The sequence below is a fragment of the Triturus cristatus genome, chromosome 4_1 (genome assembly GCF_964204655.1).
Source record: "Triturus cristatus chromosome 4_1, aTriCri1.1, whole genome shotgun sequence".
Taxonomy (NCBI): Eukaryota; Metazoa; Chordata; class Amphibia; order Caudata; family Salamandridae; genus Triturus; species Triturus cristatus.
Window position 1 is genome coordinate 326,905,157 of NC_140585.1, and position 15,194 is coordinate 326,920,350.

The following is a 15,194-nucleotide window of genomic DNA, read 5'->3' on the forward strand; positions in this document are numbered from 1 at the left end:
GTCTTGCTGCCGGAGTGGGAGATCTAAAAGAAGCGGGATAATGGGTTTAAGTTAATCTCGCTACATGTTAACAGGACATGATTGTCCCTTCAAGACACCCGCCGAAACCCACTTGAGGGCTTACCTGCTGTAATCAAGTAACTTCCTAGATGCGCTGGGTAGTTTCATTCAAGTATGCGAAGTCAGGCATGAGTCCTGGTTTAACGCTGCCATCTCGTAGCAAGTAACAGCATTAATGGCAGGGTTAAATAAACGCTACGTGGCGCATGCGCTCATGTGCATGTGACGCGATCGGGCGTGCAGCAGCGAAATGCCGGTAAACTGATAGTTTACGGTGTAACTAAGGACCGCAGAGCGCGTCACTTGCCAGGAAGTAAATTTGATCATAGCCTGCGTCTGCAGCCTGAGTGGCTGGCATAGCCTAGAAATGAGATTTTGTTGGTGAGCAATTACGGTCATTGAAGATATCCTCATATTAAGGCTGTGACTGAAGACCGGCACAGGGATTAAAAGTACTGGGATTGGATTCAGTGACATGCATGATCAGTGCAAATGCGGGGATCTGTAAATTCCACCATATACATGTGTGGCATACCTACGTAACCCATGGTGCATCGATTGCCATATATTTACATATTGAGGCGGCCACCGCCTCGGTTGTGAATAATCCATGTACTTAAAATTGTGGGCATACCGAGGCTGTAACAATTACGAACTCCAAGTCTAGCCAAGTGAATAAATATATAGGTACAAAATTGCAACAGTAACCATACAACCCCAATTACATGCACAATTGGTGCAGGGTAACGTCCTCTTGTGTGTATCACATTGGGAAAGAATTACATCACGCCACAACAATTTGAAACAGTTGATAGGTGGCACATAAGGTGCATACACAATCGACATACAAATAAACAGTTAGTGGACATAGTAGATGGCACATTGGGTTCAGGCGGTTTTCATGTACATATATGCATATTTGAATGAGCGATGTTTTATAACTGCCCCATCTGTCTAGATGTTTCCTCAAGCTCGTTGAGTCCCTCAGCTACTGTATTTAGAGAGTGAATTCACCTACATTCTTTAAAGTTCAGAGACTCAGATAAGGAACCACCTCTAGGGTGGGGGCAGATTTTCTCTAGTACCCTCCATCGTAGGCTCTCTGGAGGGTGGTTGTATGTAGTGAAGTGCTCAACCATCGGGGCGCCTTGTACCTTACACCTCACTCTGCTCATATGTTGCAATACTCTAGCTTTTACCTTCTGAGTGGTCTGCCCTACATACAACAAATTGCACGGGTAACGGATGGCAACCAGCACATTAGTACTGTTGCAATAGTGGCAGCTTGTGTGTCCTGTTGTTGTGTGCAAAGGTGGATCCCTCAATAGTCAGTGGACAAGCCTTACATCGGCCACATTTGTGATGTCCAATTATAGGCGGCAGGCCCAAATGGCCCCTGAGATCAGGTGGCTTGGGAGGCTCAAGGAAACCTTTAACAACAGGTCTCATCATCTGATCAAATCAAATTTAAAATTAACACAAAAAGTGGGGGGGTATTATAAGTCTGTGGAACAAATCTTTGTCACATCCGATTGGTCCGCCACTGGAAATTTACAAAACTCAGGCGCGTGGGGCAGTAATATATGGTGCCGAACTCTGCGGCAATAACTGTGCCCCTGAAATTATTACGACGGAAAACAAGTTCTTACGTAACTTGGCTGCTCTACCAGCGAGTACACCTCTTCTCCCCCTCAGGCTCGATCTGGGTCTAAGATCAATAAAGGAGGTATCAGGTGTGAAGCCTTTGACTTTCTTGAGGCGACTTTGGGTAACCCCTGAACTTTCGTGCTACCGGGCTGAATTTATGGAATTTTTTCAGCACGCAGTTCTGCGAAAAATTCCATGGTTAATTTACATAAAGAATGAGTTATCCCGTTTGGGTCTATCGGCCCTGTGGATAAATCCTCAAGAAGCCTGTAGCACGTTATCTCGTAAAGCTTTGGTCGCATTGTATTACGAACGTAATTTGACCGCTCTTTTAGCAAATGATTAAACTGGGATGATGACTACTACTTTCGTAACCATGAAGGACTACTACAAGCTTGAGACAGTCCTGGACGACATTAACCCCATTGCCCTTAGGAAACTATTCCTTCAATGGAGACACAATGCATTGCCAATAAGAGCTCTTACTAGCAGCTGGCATCCATCCTCTCCTAAAAATTGTCCTGCATGTAATGATGAGCTAGAAAATGAAACTCATGTACTGTTTTTTGTCCATTCTACACGAAATCAAGAAAAAAGTGGATTATTCCCATCTGCAGAAACTGGGGTTTTAGGCACCATTTGGATGCCTTCCGACTGTTGAAAACGGACTTATCCCCTTTAACTGTATTTGCTGTTAGCAAGTATTTAGCTGCTGTATGGATTATTAGAAGAACTTTCTTGACAAAATGAAATTTAACTGGATTACATGATCTCCTGCTTCCTGGTCAATATTCTTGTAGATGCTATAACTTCTCACCAACAATTTTTAATGATGTATAATAATTGTAGTGTTTGGTTTTATTTCTAATGTTCTTCTTTTATGACTTTATGAAGTCGAAATAAAGATTAATGATTGATTGATTGATTTAACAACAGTGTCCTTGATATTCTTGCCTCTTTTGAAAGCAAACACCGGATCTTCTGTAGTGTTAAGTTCAGTAGCAACCAGATTCCAGCACTTTTTCACAATCTTTTTTATGTCATTACTTTTGGAATTGAACGTAGTCACACAGACGATATTTTCAGTTCTTGTAAGTTTGTGTTTGACTTGTAGCAGCTGGTCACGAGGGCAATTCCATGCTACTGAGCTTGACACTAAAGAAGATCCGGTGTTTGCTTTCAAAAGAGGCAAGAATATCAAGGACAATGCTGTTAAAGCCTACCTTAAGCCACCTGATCTCAAGGGCCATTTGGGCCTGCCACCTATAATTGGACATCACAAATGTGGCCAATGTAAGGCTTGTCCATTGACTATTGAGGGATCCACCTTTGCACACAACAGCAGGACACACAAGCTGCCACTATTCACCAAGTGCAACAGTACTAATGTGGTGTATGTCATCCGTTGTCCGTGCAATATGTTGTATGTAGGGCAGACCACTCAGAAGGTAAAAGCTAGAGTATTGCAACATATGAGCAGAGTGAGGTGTAAGGTACAAGGCGCCCCGATCGTTGAGCACTTCACTACATACAACCATCCTCCAGAGAGCCTACGATGGGTATAAGAGAACATCTGCCCCCATCCTAGAGGTGGTTCCTTATCTGAGTCTCTGAACTTTAAAGAATGTAAGTGGATTCACTCTCTAAATACAGTAGCTGAGGGACTCAAAGAGCTTGAGGAAACATCTAGACAGATGGGCAGTTATAAAACATCGCTCATTCACATATGCTTATATGTACATGAAAACCGACTGAACCCAATGTGCCATCTACTATGTCCACTAACTGTTTATTTGGACATTGATTGTGTATACATCTTATGTGCCACCTATCAACTGTTTCAAATTGGTGTGGCATTATGTAATTCTTTCCCAATGTGATACACACAAGAGATCGTTACCCTGCACCGATTGTGCATGTAATTGGGGTTGTATGACTACTATTGCAATTTTGTAACTATATATTTAGTCACTTGGCTAGACTTGGAATTCGTAATTGTTACAGCCTCAGTATGCACACAATTTTAAGTACATTGATTATTCACAACCGAGGCGGTGGCCGCCTCAATATGTAAATATATGGCAATCGATACACCATGCGTTACTTAGGTATGCCACACGTATATGGTGATCCTCGCATTTGCACTGATTGTGCAAGTAACTGCATCCAATGCCACTATTTTAATCCCTGTGCCGGTCTTTAGTCACGGCCTTAATATGAGGATATCTTCAATGACCGTAATTGTTCACCAACACAATCTCATTTCTAGGCTATGCCAGCCACTCAGGCTGCAGACACTGGCTATGATTGAATTTACTTCCTGGCAAGTGACGCGCTCTGCGTTCCTTAGTTACGCCATAAACGATCAGTTTGCCGGCATTTAGCTGCTGCCCGCCCGATTGCGTCACATGTGCTTGCACGCATGCGCCACATAGCGTTTATCTAAGCCTGCCATTAATACCGTTACTTGCTATGAGATGGCAGTATTGAACCAGGACTCACACCTGGCTTCACATACTTGATTGAAATTACCCAGCGCATCTACGAAGTTACTTGAGTACAGCAGGTAAAGCCCCCAAGTGGGTTTCAGCGAGTGTGTTGAAGGGACAATCATGTCCTTTTAACACGTAGCGAGATTAACTTAAACACATTATCCCGCTTCTTTTAGATCTCCCAGGTGGCAGCAAGACCACAGCTGGTGAGTTTGCTTTTGAGGGCTCGTTTGCTCTGGTTTCACAGTATTAATATGTGTGGTCCAGCAATCAGAGGTGGGACCAGGGTGTATTTTTATTTAATACTCAGATGTTAACCCCATAGATCACATCACTTGGATTGGTTGAGCCTAGTGATTTTGTGATGACCTATAAATCATGATTGACTCTGTGATTTATTTAGGGTGAGTGTTGTCACCCTTACCTTAACACTAATTTGCGTGCCATGACTGGTATCTCATATGGAACACACTTTGATTTATAATTTCCTCATCCATAGGCTGTCATCTCATACTCCCCTACACCTGTCCTGATGAAGACCCGCCTTGACTTCTTAATTAAGCATTGATTGGGTTGAAACGTCGGCGATCTTATATGGTCCAGATTTATCAAGTCTCTGGGTGCAAATGATTGAATAATTTGTTCTAGCACCAGAGTCATGGAGTCTGTCGTAACATTCTGGCCCTCACCATTCTCTTCCCTTGTATACACTGTGGTTTTAATCACTGTGTGCATAATATATGCACTATGTTCTACCACTGAGCACAAATGTCACTTTAGTACACATCATTGCAGACTTCACCTTGTTTTGACAGCCTTGTTTATAAACTTGTGGGTATATATAAATGCTTTAATTGATATAAAATACCAGAATACTCATCAATTTGCGTCAGTGTTCTTTGCTATGTGTGCCATTGTTTGTAAATATTGCAGATTACATTAATGAAGGTTGTATAATAATACATAAAGAAATAATTCTTCTAAAAGAAATAGCACGTACGCTCGCCAGAACCATTGTTTTTGTTTGTATAACATTGAGCTACATCAACCCAATGAGTCAGCTTGCCCGAACACTGTATCATCCCATACCTGAACGGCGTCATCAGTTCCAACGACATCTTGTACATAAGTGAACGAGAGCCACATTTATCACTGCCGCCTTTGTTGTGACAAAGGCCTGATGAACAGGGAAGCCATCACTTCCTTCCAACTTTGGTCCCTGCTAATTCTAGCCTGCAAACCTTCACGAAACCAAGCCGTTCAATGCCATTGACCTCATGTCATGTGCTTACTACCAAATACTCTCTGTTTATTTATTTATTAAAGGCAAACATCCGTGAAACTGGCTGGCTGCATTTGGTGCAAGTACATTCTGAGAAATCCACTAAAAAAGCTGCATAATCAGTGTGGGAGCATGAAGTTACATCAGTGAAGTTGTCTCAAACAATACACTGAGGACAAGCTGATCCCCAGGTATTGGACTGAGAAGCAAGAGAAAGGAAAAGTTAAACTTTATCAACAATGTTTTGGGAGGGGGGGTCGAAAGCGACATGTTGGGATTATCTTAATTTTATGATAGACTGAATTTTACAGGACTCTATTCCAGCTCCTCTCCATTCCCCTAGTTTATGGTGTTTTAACTTACCAATTCACTGCTGATTTGGTGTATTCGTGCAGTTAATATTTGCTGTACCTCTGCCTTTTAAGTATGCATAACGGTTTTCGACAATTGTAATACATTTGAAAGTTTGTAATTTGAGTAGGAAAACGTTCCACGGCAACAAAAGCAGTCTCAACAACAGATAATTCCTCAGTGATTACCGCGTAATCTTTTTCTGTCTTCACATCAGTGCAAAAGCAAGCAAATGCACTAAATCAGGTGTCTTCCTCTTACCATTCTGACATTTGTTCAGATGATGAATTAGTTATTAACCAAAAAATCGACCATTCATGTCTGTGTGGGGTTCCCACCCGGTCTATGTCACTCTTAGTCTTTCTTTACCTTCTATTTTTCTTTCTTCCTCTCCCAGGTGGTCTATTTTTCAGCTACCTATCCCTACTTCATGCTCGCCATTCTCTTCATTCGGGGAGTCACTCTGCCAGGAGCCAAAGAGGGCATTCTCTTCTATCTCACGCCGAACTTCAGCAAGCTCTACCAGTCTGAGGTATGTGATGACTGTTCAGGAGCCCCATGGCTGAGACATATCCTATTCCATAACCAATTTACTACAAAACATCAAACGAATATAACGTATTATGTCACAGAAAAATGGTGCGTTAGTGAAAATGCAGTTGATACTCCTATGACACTGTCCTCCATGTAAACATATAAATTATAATAATTTAAACTCAGAGTGGCTTTTTTAAAATTACAAATATATATATATATCATAGGTGACTGATTGAGGACTGAGGGCAGAATAACCTCATGGCTCTATTGGACACACAGACATGTAAGTGTAGGGATTTTATTTTAAGCAGTAGTGCTTATATGACGCAGTAGCAATTGCACATGGTTATTAAGTTAGAGGGCTCGAGGTAAACCCTACTCCACCCGCTGGTAAGTAACTAACCGTATGTGCCTCCTCCCTCCATCCCCCATCCGTGTTTGAAAACAATTACAATTGAAAATCAAGTCATTGCATTTCACGTGTAGTTCACATGTTGTGGGTTTTATTATGGCTCTATTTTAGGTGGAGCATGGCTTTAGCCTCATAGTTCTCTCCCCAAACTTCAACCTCTTTCCTCATACCTCCATCTCTCTCTTCATGTCTGGTTCACAATCCTTAAACATCTAACTCTGTACACAAACCCACACCGCTCACCCAATGATCCCAGTTCGGCCATTAAATGCCTCAAATGTCCAGTTTTGTGGCTGTCTGGGGGCTCACCGCCAAGGACCCAGCCTTGTGAGCAAATCAGGGCTTCATTCAATTAAACGGCCAAGCCTATCACGATACCTAATTCCAGACTGCTGAGACCCCATACTGTATTCCTGCGCTCAAAATAAAAAGCATTCTAAGATCCAGCAGTCTTTTGACTTTCCACGTTCCCCACCTTCCTCATGAAAGCAACTGTCGCGTGCAAGTGGGGCAATTTCCAAGAGATGAATGCTCATTGTGAATGGTGAGGGATTGAGATCCACTAAAAATGATCCTGCTGTAAAGCAGTGTGGGGGGTTGGGGGAGGATGTCACAAGGATTAAAGCACTAAGGTCTGCTATTTCTGTGCAGGTCTGGATGGATGCAGCCACACAAATCTTTTTCTCCTATGGCCTTGGGCTAGGCTCTCTTATTGCCCTTGGAAGTTACAACTCGTTCAACAACAATGTCTACAGGTGAGCTGCATCGATACCGTTCACATTTACCTTATGACTAAAGTCAAGAATGAATCCTCTGAACCTCACTCTGACAACACCCATTCAAACCTGCCATTGCCTTTGTTCTATTGCCTTCACAAATGTGGCCATATCTGCCAGATAGAGCATACAGTGGCTTAATATTAAACAACCTCTGTCTTTCAGGGATGCCATCATTGTGTGTGGTATAAATTCCACCACCAGCATGTTTGCAGGACTGGTCATCTTCTCCATCGTTGGGTTCATGTCTCACATCACCAAGAAATCCATTTCTGAGCTGGCGGCTTCAGGTAAAGCCAGTGACAGGACGTCTGGTAATGTTGCAGATGTAGGAGTAATAGGACTGAAAATATCTGGCATGAACTAAGCAGATACTTTTATAGTAATGGAATTAACATATCCCTTTCTGGTCTTTTGAAGGCTTGAAAACTTAATTCACTTTGCATGATAAATGGAATGGTATGGGAGAATAGAAAATGTCCCTTCTATACTGGCCTGGGAGGAGTTTGCGGAGTTCCAAAAAACTCTGCTGCACTACACGGAGTTCTGCAAGTGGCAGAGTGCCTTATGTATCTCCGTTTGCACAGATTTTTAGCACTAGGTGTTTGTCCCCCGCTGTAAAAGCGGGAATGGCACCACACACAGTGCAAGAGGGTGCTGCTTCTTTCAGCCTCTCAGGTAGATATTCTACTTGAATGGTGGCTCCCTCAGACCGAATGGAAGGTCTCTCAACGTGAGCAGTAGCGACCATCCGCATTGAGAAATCTTGGCTGAAGGTCCGGAGTAAGACTTTTCTCACTCGCGCTCACCAACTTACCATTGGTGATCGAGGAAAGAACGCCTCTCCACAGAGTTTTTTGGAACTCTACGCAGAGCGCAGAGTGGGAAAATCTCTGCAAACTCTGAGAGTGGAGTGAAATTACACGCCCAGGCCTATTCTAGACTAGGCAAGCCATGAAACGGGATTGTTGTTTACGACTTTGACATCATTATCGTGAGCCCCAGATTCATATATTACCTGCTATAGTGTATGAACCTCACAGCTGCTGCTTCCTCTATGTATAGTCTCCGGGGACCCTAGGGAAGAGGTGGTAGGGCAGACGCTAATCCAATTCCTCCCTCTGGTCTCCAGAGAACTGTGAGGGCGTTGGAATGGTGGATGGTGAATATCATCGCTGCTGCTTTTATGCTCTTCCCTAGAATCTCTGGCAACTTAAGTGAGATGGACCAATGCCAACTGACTCTTTGGCAGCATAAACCGGTCTCCCCTCTGCCTGTGGGTGCACAAAGCAGTGGAGGTACCATCTTGAATGGTAAATGTTCTCTGTCACTGGCCCCTGCCAATATGTTATGTTATGTTATGTTAGTGCTATTTGTATTGCGCACGGCTGCTCCAGCGAAGGAGCGTCCCGGCGCACCGACAAGGTGGCGAACACAACACAACTGGGGAAGGAAAGGGCGCCAAGATGCCAGGTATTAAAATTTGTAGTTTTAGGAAGGTAGGAGGAGCCTTAAGGAAAGTGGGAAAGAGAGGAAGGCTGTGATTTTTTTAAAATCAATATATGTGGATAAGGAAAGGAAAAGCAAGTCGGGTGGAGCAAGTGGGTTGGGGGATAGCAAGATGCCAGGTCTTTCTTTCATATTTAATGTGATGGTGGTGGGGTCTAGGAGTGAGAATGATTCAAGGACGTATTGTGTGTGGCTGTTCCGTAAAACCCACCCCACACACCTTTACCGTGGGATTAGCTTAAAGTGAAGGTGTTCATGGTGGTCACACACAACATACCTTTGTAGTTGGGGTAGCTGTCAATAATGTTGAGGTTTCCAATGCAAGAGTCCGAGTGACAATTTAGGCAACTCATCCTTAGTTCTCACTATCTATGATGTCACTTCGAATCAATATGTGGAAATCAACCCTGTTATTGAAAGCTGTCATTTGGTAGTTTTGCACAATTTGCACCTTCTTTGAGATGCAGTACCAACTAATTGCTCCCTAATGGAACTGTAACCATACTTAATTATGCAAAAACAACAGCTGATGGACAGAATGCAGAACAATGTCATACATTCGTCCCAGTGCAGAGATCTGGGCCTAAATCCATTGTTTTTTTGCTAACCATGCCATTCCAGCTTGAACCCAGCCATATGCAAATCAGTCTTGACCCTGTGCCTCATGGGAATAGTCCAGCCCAACCTGCCAAGCCAGGTCCTCCCTGGACTGGAAACAAGCATCCTAGGACTGGTTTCGGGGTTTCACCCCTCTTCAGCCAGGATAGCTTGATTCCAGTGGCATGGAGAGCACGGGACCCACGTCTGGGCATACCTGTCCCACTCGGGGTGACAAATGCAAAAACAACAGTTGATAGACAGAATGCAGAAAAATGTCATACATTCACCCCAGTACAGAGATGAGGGCCTAAATCCATCGTTGTTTTGCTCACAAAGCCATTCCAGTTTGAACCCAGCCATATGCAAATCAATCTTGACCCTGTGCCTCATGGGAACAGTCCAGTCCGAACTGCCAAGCCAGGTCCTCCCTGGACTGGAAACAAGCATCCTAGGACTGGTTGTCCGGTTGGATGTCCAAGGATGTAGGATGAAAATGGTAGTGATGGAAGTCAGACAGAAATCTATAACAGGCCATCAAACCCGGCTATAGGATATGTGAAGTGAGGTCCTGTATGAACTCTAGGACTGAAGGTAAAACAATAAAGGCACAGTCTAGCAGGTTCAAATTAACAAGAAGAGGTACCTCCAGCTTGGAGTTAATAGAGAATTCAGGCTGACGGATTCTAGTTCTAGTGGCAAAACTTATAACTTTGTCAAGAGCGAGAAGGCAAAGCAGTATTGAGTGAGGCCCTTGAGCAAGTTGGTGTAATAGTCTGGTTTAAGTATATCTACACTATTAACTAATGATCTGTAAATCAGTAAGAAGAGGTAGGAGTGCCTATTTCTAATATTTATCATGGCTTTGAGCTCTGAATTTTATTATACGTTCATTTGTATTGCCCTGTTTGTTATACATAGGGCTGTGATTGGATCAGTCTACAGCATGCCAGACTACAGCGGACAATGCTTGTTTCATGGTTTATTCATCTCTAAATCGTTTAATTCAGCTCTTCCCTCAAACCTTCGTCAGGAGTATGCCACAACGGAAGGCCGTTGACTGAAATAGGGAAGGCTAGAGACAGAGTTTATTACTTTACTGCCTAGAAGAAAAGTGGCCCCTACGAAGAGCCACCCTCTTTCAGTGATTTAAGAATGCGTTGCAGGGGGGGCGTGGCTAGCAGCTGCGGAAGATGGCCGCTAGTTGATCGCACTGCGCTAGCAGACAGCGCATTAGCCCATAAAATCTGTTGCAATCCTTGGCCCAGCAGGCAGATTACAGGAGATAGTGTGGCAGGGACGAGGCGGTGATAGCGCGGTGCGAGCAAACCCAGCAGAAAAGGGCAGAAAACCGAGTAAAAGCGAGTCGCGGACGGCGGCTCGCGAAAACAAGATGGCGACCTCCCAGGATTTGTAGATGGAGACCTTTCATCCAGCTGCTCATCTGTGGCGGCGGGTAACAGTGGCCCCAGACGGGCTCCTGAGGCTTTGCTGTTGCCGTTGGAGAGCTGCGGAGAAACAACGCGTGCATACCGGTGTGTGTAAGGCTCGGTCTGTGAGCTGCTCCGGACTGCACCGAAGGTCAGTGGCACTGCAGCCGGGAGATCAAACTGCTCCTCGGCCAAGCGTGTGGTGAGCCCGGCACTTGCAGGCTTGACTATTTAAGCATTGTGGTCTGAATGCGTTCTGGGCATTGGACACTGCTGTGATTTAGCGGCCAAGAGGGAGTTCAGCGGCATGATCCCCCTCACCCATCGGGCACACAGGTGGGCAGTGTCTTCCGATCCTGGGCAGTGGAGACTGCCACTACGTCCTAGCAACACCTGGGAATTTCAACCATCCGACAGAGTAGTGATCCTGACTTGTGGGGGTGCGTGGGGCACTGCCACCTACGTATAGGAGGAGGGCATACTCCTTGCTTACTCCTGTCTGGTGAGTGGAACCTGCGGCTTGGCGGTGGTGGTGGCGAACGGCAGACTGACATCCTGTGTAGCCGGGGAGGGTCCCCTGGGGTGTCAGTGACTGCGGGGGCACCCTTAATCTCTGGGCAACACTTCAGGCAGACAACGGACTACGCCATGGGCCGCAATAAAGTGCCGCGGCCTGGACAGGCCAACCAAATTGACAAGTATACAGTGGCCACGGGTCGTGAGGAGGGGGTGACAGGAGGGAGCCCGCAGGAGGAAATCGATGACCATACCCCAGATCCATCCTTCAAAGACATTATGAGGGCCATCAGGGAGCTGAAAGGCACTCTGGAGCCAAAGCTTGACTCCGTAACTGAGGAGGTGAACCTCCTGCGCGCTGACCTCCGCAAAATCTCCGAGAAGGTCTCCACGGCGCAGGCGGGCATTAGGGTCCTGCAGTCTAAAACAAAACGTCTCGAAGACCAGGTTGCCACTCTCATGAAGAATCAATCAGACATTTACGCCTGGCTTGAGGACCAGGAAGGGAGAGCCCGGCGCAACAATATTCATGTGGTGGGGGTGCCGGAGGGAATGGATGGACCGTCAACGAACTTGTTCCTGGAGGACCTAATCTTAAATCACCTGAAGCCCGAATGCCTGTCGAACTTCTTTTCAGTAGAACGTGCTCATAGGGCTCTGGGAGGCAGGCCTCATCCCAGGGCCCCCCACGTACAATCATTGCCCGCATCCTGAACTTCAGGGATAGGGATGCTATCTTGCAAGCGGCACGTATGCATGGCGACCTCCGGCAAGAAAATGCCACCATCCGCTTCTTTCCGGACTTTGATGCCGTCAAAAGATCTCTCCAGGAACAAAATGTGAAATATATGATGCTCTTTCCAGCCAGGCTTAAAATTCTAGATGGAGGGAAAGCATACTTCTTTGACACGCCGGCGGATGCAAGCGACTGGCTGGAGGGCTGGCGAACTGTCTGTCGCAAAGGAGGTCAACACTGGTCCGGGACGGAACAGGGCCGCGAGGAGCTTGAACAAGAGACTGAGCGGTCACCCAGTGGCCAGACACAACGGCAACGGACAGATAAGTGACCAGTGGGACACCCCTTAATTTGCTGAAACTGAACTGCATTCCTTTGTGAACACTATCTAGGGTGTCAGTGGGTCCTGGGAGGGAGGAGACATGACAAAGGGAGCCTTCAGCTTTTGAACAGTCTGCCGCAGTACATGGCCCGTCTATCCTTTCCTTTCTTGTCTAGGTGTGCAGGTGGGTCGCCTCAGCGGTTCGTCATTGTAGAGGGCCTTTTAACTTTATGTTACGTGCTTATAATCTCTGTCAGCAGACATAGACTACTTCATGCTGGAGGCTAGTCCACGGCTCCTCAGAAATGTTTCTTTCTGCACAGTTTGGGCGACAGGCACTCTGCACATTTGGGTGGTGGGAGGTTGGGGACTCACCCAGCAAGGTTGCAGGGAAGGGGGAGTTGGGTTTCTTGTTTATTTTGTTTGGAGGGGAGGGGATATATGCTCAAAACCTTGATATTCACCAGTTTTTGGAGGTCGACACAGAGAGTATTCTACTGGCGAGGGCATACTCCACTAATATAGGCACTACTCGTAACCATTGGAGACCCATCTAGTATGCAGATATGGACCTGGAATGTGAATGGTCTTGGGAACAAGACCAGGCACACATTAGTTCTGCAGCACAGTAAGAGGCACTCCCCAGACGTAGTTCTGATCCAAGGCCTTAGACCGTTTTGGTTACAAAATGATAGCACATTCTGGGTTTATGTCGGGGGCACGGGTGGTGGGAATCCTGCTACGCAACACACTGCCCTTTGTCATACTGGGCACACGGACGGATGATGCAGGATGTTTTGTTGCGGCAGCGGGTAAATGAGAGGGGCATCAGATTGTACTTTTCTCTTGCTATATACTGCGGGGTCTCCACTCGGTGACTCTCCCAAAGTTTAGTGCATTCATAGCAGACCTTCCCCTAGGTGTCCTCCTTATTGGAGGGGACACAAACGCAGTTATGGACCCAGAGATGAACCGGTCTGGCTACCTGACTGGCAGGCAAGGGGAATGAGGTCTGGCAGACTTCGTCATGGCGATGAGTATCGTAGACTTGTGGCGGGCGCACAATCCTTCATTGAGACACTACACCTTTTACTGCACGATATGAGTCCTTCTCCAGGATAGATCATTTCTTTACACGAAACGATAAGGTGGCGGACTTCCTCAACTCCAAACACATGGCACGGGGGATTTCGGATCACTCTCCAGTGTGCGTCACTCTTAGAGGCCCGTTTATCGATAGAGCTGCATTTCCGAGGATAGACCCTTGGCGTCTCCGGGACCCAACGATTGGGGACAAGCTCCGAGAGGGCTCGGATCTATATTTTAAAGAAAATTAGGGGTCTGTGGAGTCACACATTTCTATGTGGGAGGCCTATAAGACGGTATTGAGGGGACAGGCACAGGCGTTGATTGGAGCGCAGAAAAAGGAAGAGTCCTTGCAGATTCGACAACTGGAGCACGAAATTAGCCAGATGGAGGGAGACAGTGCAATTGCCTCATGTGCGGAATTGCGACACAGGATGGCACTGAGACAGCGAGACCTTAGGGCCCTGGCAGATGGCGAGGCGTGCGCCTATGCGCTAGCTATGCAACATCGGGTATATGACGTTGGGGACATGGTCCTGAAGCTCCTGGTGTGGCTGGAACGCCGTGACCGGGATAGATCAGGGGTGACGGGGTGCGTGATGCAACTGGATCGTTTAAGTCCACCAGCAATGATATAGCAGGGGCCTTTGCCGCACATTTTGAGCGAGTTTATGCACCAGTCTGCACAAGGTCGGAAGAGCACTGGGCAGAATTTCTGAGAGATTTTGCCTTGCCTGTGTTGTCCCCAGAAGTGTGCAAGCGACTTGAGGCGGACCTTACGGAGGAAGAGCTGGGTAAAGCTCTGGGCTCCCTTAAATCCGGGAAAGCATCGGGTCCAAATTGGCTCCCGGTAGAGATCTACAAAAGACAGGCCTAGATCATACTACCTCCGCTCGAGAAATGGTGCTAGAGGCATGCGAAATAGGGCAGCTGACGACAGACCAGAGGGCAGCGACGATAGTAGTGATCTATAAAGCCAGGAAGCCACCCGACCAGTGTAGTTCCTACCGTCCTATCTCCCTCATCAATGTGGAGGCCAAGGTTCTGGCAAAGGCCTTGGCAGACAGGTTGGTGTCTATAATTACTGAATTGGTCCACGTAGACCAGTCAGGGTTCATGCCCAGTAGAAGTACCCGGCATAATTTACGGAGACTCTATGGGGTGCCGCACATGACTAGTAGTGCTAAGAGACCACACTAGCCCCAGACAGTGCTGGGGAAGGGAACTAGAGGCAAACAGGGCAACAGGAGTAGGCCAGCCTCCAACATAAACTGTTATACACAAATGAGGCCGCTCCCTGTCGTCAGGTGTATGCCCGCCCTCTATCAAACCACGTTTTTAGAGGGCGAGGACGGCCGATGATGAAGCATGACACCAGGTGGTGTGTAAGGCAAGTCCTAAACTTTTTGTGAGATGCCTACACTCACGTACACAAAACAAA

At 46.3% G+C, this 15,194-nt stretch overlaps 1 protein-coding gene across 2 annotated transcripts in view; it reads left to right on the top strand.

The window, feature by feature from the left end:
* Positions 1-15,194, top strand: part of LOC146854882 (sodium- and chloride-dependent GABA transporter 1-like) — a 510,325-nt gene that overhangs the window by 351,030 nt on the left and 144,101 nt on the right. For both annotated transcript variants that reach the window (XM_085652291.1, XM_085652290.1), the window contains 3 exons: positions 6,230-6,364; positions 7,433-7,536; positions 7,723-7,847. In XM_085652291.1, the coding sequence (XP_085508417.1) occupies positions 6,230-6,364; positions 7,433-7,536; positions 7,723-7,847 (364 nt within the window). The remainder of the gene's footprint in view (positions 1-6,229; positions 6,365-7,432; positions 7,537-7,722; positions 7,848-15,194) is intronic.